At 50.0% G+C, this 4264-nt stretch overlaps 1 protein-coding gene across 1 annotated transcript; it reads left to right on the top strand.

Annotated features, from left to right (window-relative positions):
• The first annotated feature begins 1342 nt into the window (after positions 1-1342).
• Positions 1343-4264, top strand: LOC105055601 (G-type lectin S-receptor-like serine/threonine-protein kinase SD2-2). Its single transcript, XM_010937472.4, has one exon. It carries the CDS (start codon positions 1511-1513, stop codon positions 3989-3991), a length of 2481 nt encoding a protein of 826 aa, XP_010935774.1. The 5' UTR covers positions 1343-1510; the 3' UTR covers positions 3992-4264.

Genomic DNA, 4264 nt, shown 5'->3' with positions numbered 1-4264 from the left:
ATATATATATATAAAATTATATTTATAAATTTTTAGATTAAATATTTTATTATTTAAATTTGATTTAAAAAAATATTTAAATTATCTAAGCTCGATAACCATAGCACTAAGCCGAATTTGGACTTGAATTAAGCTTCAATAGCTCGTTAACTATTAGGGTCAGTGCACCCCAGCTCATATGGTCTGGATAGAGGTTCTTGTACTATATGATCATACGTGGCCCATTAATGACAAAGTTTGGCTATAGCACAACTTGGCATTGGCAACTTTAAATATCTCACACATGAGCATCAATTCTGCAACATACATAATCATAAGGTATCAAAGAGCATTTTTCTATTTGCGGCTTTGAATATCTCATGGATGAACACAATGTTGCAATATATATGATTATCAAGTATCAAAGGTGGTTTAGTGCATGAGACTACAACCGTTATGGATCCAGGGAGCCAATGGACGGTTTGGTGCATGAGATTTTTGTTATTATATATTTATGAAGCGTTAGATTATTTGATGTATCCAACATCATATTATTGTGTAGAGATGTTATTTCTATATTTCAATTTTATAATTTTTGAGTCACGATAAGATCCATATCAAATTTATATAAAAATATTTTATAATTTTATAATTTTTAATTATATAAAAAAATATTTATATTAAAAAATTTTAAAATTAAAAAATAATTTTAAATTAATTTTAAAAAAAATAATTTCAATAGTAATAGTGATTATCCTTTACAGCTCATTTGAATTGTACGGGTGTCATGTAGGTACGGATCATGTTTAAATAGATCAATAAATTAATAAATTAAAAAAATTTGAAGAATATTCAATCTTTATTCAAAATAAATAATAAATTTTAAAAAATATTTAATTTATAATCTAAATCAAAAATCGAAATGACTTAAAATCGAAATGATCAAAATCACTCAAAGCATTTGATTCATGATCGAAATCAAAATTAAAATTGAAATCAAAATCAAAATTTAAATAAAAATTTGAACCCACAAAAAATAAGTATTGATTTTATATAGGTTGTATCATTTTTTTTAATTAAAATTAAAATAATTTTTTAAATTAAATAATTAAAATAAAAATTATTTATTTTAATTTCAAACCTCCGTTTCTTCCGATCAAACACCTTTTTAAATTTTTTTAAATTTCTTCGATTAAGAAAGATAGCATTCGATGGGTCGAATCTGTGCTCCCTTTCTCGGCTCGTCAAGTGGCCGAGCCGATCGCTAGTCTGGCTGCTCTACTGAGAAAAACAGATAAGAATCAAGACAATCAATCTATTTATGTCAAAAGCTCCCTATATCCAATTCCTACTGATAAGTACTTTTTTGATTAGACGGAAGTCACTTCGATAGCCCAAGGGAGTTAGCGCAATAAAGAATTCTAATCCGTCGGGTGCCTTCATTGGCTCACGCAACTCCGGTCAAGTCAGAACTGGGTCTTTCGCCTTTTCATCGCTAGTCGCGGCGGTTCTTTCCTCCTCTTCCGTGAACATGGCGAGAAAAGCCTGCCATTTCCTCTTCTTCTCAACTCTTCTCGGTGCTTCCATGGCTTCCGAGCTCAATTCTACCATCGCCACCGTGCTGATCGTCGGCAACTCCACTTTCCGGAGCCCCAACCGGACCTTCGAGCTCGGCTTCTTCTGCCCCAACGCCGGCGTCGCCTGTTTCCTCGCCATCTGGTACGCCTCCCTCCCCATTCGCACCGTCGTCTGGGTCGCCAACCGCGCCGCCCCCGTCCCCCGCCGCCCCGGCTCCCCCTCCGCCCTCCTCACCCACCCCGACGGCCGCCTCGCCGTCGCCGACTCCTCCGGCTCCTTCGTCTGGCTCTCAGACAACCCCCGCCCCGCCTCCTCCGTCCGCCTCCTCAACTCCGGCAACCTCCTCCTCCTCTCCCCTGGCGGCGCCACCGTCTGGCAGAGCTTCGACCACCCTGCCGACACCTGGCTTCCGGACATGGCCGTCACCCCAAGCCGCCCCCTGGTCTCTTGGCGGAGCCCCTCCGACCCCTCCCCGGGCCTCTACTCCCTCCGCCTCCGCGGCGGCGAGTTCAAGCTCGAGTTCTCCGGCTCTGCCAGCTACTGGTCGACCGGGAAGTGGACGGGGAAACTGTTCGCCGGCGTGCCGGAGATGACGGTCCAGTACATCTACAACTTTTCGTTCTCGGACCCGTTCGGCCCGAACGCGTCCTTCTCCTACTCGGTGGTCTCGGCGCCGACGGAGGGCGCGGGGCCTGTCTTGACGAGGTTCGTTGTCGATTCCTCCGGCCAGCTGATGCAGTACATCTGGTCGCAGCAGGCGGCGAGCTGGGACATGTTCTGGTCTCGCCCGGCCAGCGTCTGCCGGGTGTACGGCCGCTGCGGGAGCCTCGGTCTCTGCGTCGGTGGCCTCCGCCCCTGCGACTGCCCCTCCGGGTTCCGCCCCGCCGATTCTGCAGCCTGGAGCTCCGGCGACTTCTCCGGCGGGTGCTCCCGCGATGACGACTTCCTTTGCTACGCCGACGGATTCAAGGAGATCGGTGCTGTCGATTTCGACGGCGCCGTCACGGTCGAAATTTCCGGCGTAAGCAGAAGCTCCTGCGAGGACTCGTGCTGGAGAAATTGCTCCTGCTTCGGTCTAAACTACGATTCCGAAACCAGTGTTTGCCGGAATTTGTACGGCAACGCCTATAATCTCCGGAACAGCACGGATTCCCGAATTTTCTTTCTTAGGGTTTCGGCCTCGATGAGCGATAACTTTTCAAAAAAATCCAAAGCGACATGGAAGAAAACGATGATAATCGCGATAAGCTGTGGAGGCTTGTCGGCGATTTTGGGACCCATTGCTTTACTTGTGGTGGTTTTGATAAGGAACTGGAGAAGAGAAGGGAAAGGAGGAGGAGAGGAAGACGAAGGAGCTTTCTCGAACGTAAAGGTGTTCACCTACAAGGAGCTCTTGGCGGCGACGCGGGGCTTCTCGAAGAAGCTAGGTCACGGGAGCTTCGGCGCGGTCTTCCGAGGCGAGCTTCCGGACTCCTCCTCGGTGGCCGTGAAGCGGCTGGAGCGCCCCGTTGGCGGCGGCGGTGATCGGGAGTTCCGGGCGGAGGTCCGCACCATAGGGAGCGTCCACCACGTCAACCTGGTCCGCCTCCGGGGCTTCTGCTCCGACGACCCCCACCGCATCCTCGTCTACGACTACATGCCCCTCGGATCGCTTAGCGCATATCTCTGCCGCGATCGCCGTCTGCCGCTGAGTTGGGCGGCGAGTTTCCGGATCGCCGTCGGCACGGCGAAGGGTATCGCCTACCTCCACGAGGAGTGCCGGGACCGCATCATCCACTGTGACATCAAGCCGGAGAACATCTTGCTTGACGGCGACTTCACCCCGAAGGTGTCGGATTTCGGTCTGGCGAAGCTTGTCGGCCGGGATCGGAGCCGGGTGATGACGGCGATGAGGGGGACGCGGGGATATGTCGCGCCGGAATGGATCGCTGGCACGGCGATCACCGCCAAGGCGGACGTGTACAGCTACGGGATGATGCTGCTGGAGATCCTGGGCGGGCGGCGCAACGTGGAAGCGTCGGCGCCGCCAGAGGCGGAGGATGGGTGGTTCTTCCCGCATTGGGCGGCGAGGAGGATCGTGGAGGGGGAGGTGGCGGCTGTGGTGGACCCGGCGCTGGAGGGAGAGTACGACCGGGGGGAGGCGGAGCGGGCGGCGCGGGTGGCTGTGTGGTGCATCCAGGACGAGGAGGCGGCGCGGCCGTCCATGGGGACTGTGGTGAAGATGCTGGAGGGTACCGTGGAGGTGACCGTACCGTTGCTGCCGCGGCTTCTGGAGGCGCTAGTGGCCGGGGACTCGTTCCCGCCGGTGGGCGGGATCTCATCGTCGTGGAGTGGTGGCCGTTCGGATGGAAGGAGCTCGGCCGGTGCGGCCGAGTCGGACCGGATTGGGGAAGCCGAATCGCGTACGTCCGAGTTGCAGAACTTGACGAGTTAGAGGAGCGCGTGGGACCTCGGGGTTGGTGGGCCTGGAAAAGAGTTCGTGGGCTCAAAGGGTAATGTGGTGTGGCCACTTAGGTGAGTCAAACTTCCATCGCCTGGTGGGCTCTAATAGGTATTTTGAAAAACAGAGCACCACATTTTTATTTTTGATAACCTCGGTCGATGTTTTTTCCTGCTTATTTATCTTCATGTCATCCTTTTTCGAAAATATGAAAAAGAAAAAAAAATGTGATGAAAATTTTTCTATATAAAATAAAATATATAAAAA

This window comes from Elaeis guineensis, chromosome 12, assembly GCF_000442705.2.
Source record: "Elaeis guineensis isolate ETL-2024a chromosome 12, EG11, whole genome shotgun sequence".
Classification (NCBI taxonomy): Eukaryota; Viridiplantae; Streptophyta; class Magnoliopsida; order Arecales; family Arecaceae; genus Elaeis; species Elaeis guineensis.
The sequence above is the reverse complement of the archived record's forward strand: the minus strand, read 5'-3'. Positions and strand labels throughout refer to the sequence as shown.

What these genes read in the sequence shown, in the direction of transcription:
- LOC105055601 (XM_010937472.4), top strand. Translation starts at nt 1,511, where the DNA reads ATGGCGAGAAAAGCCTGCCATTTCCTCTTCTTCTCAACTCTTCTCGGT.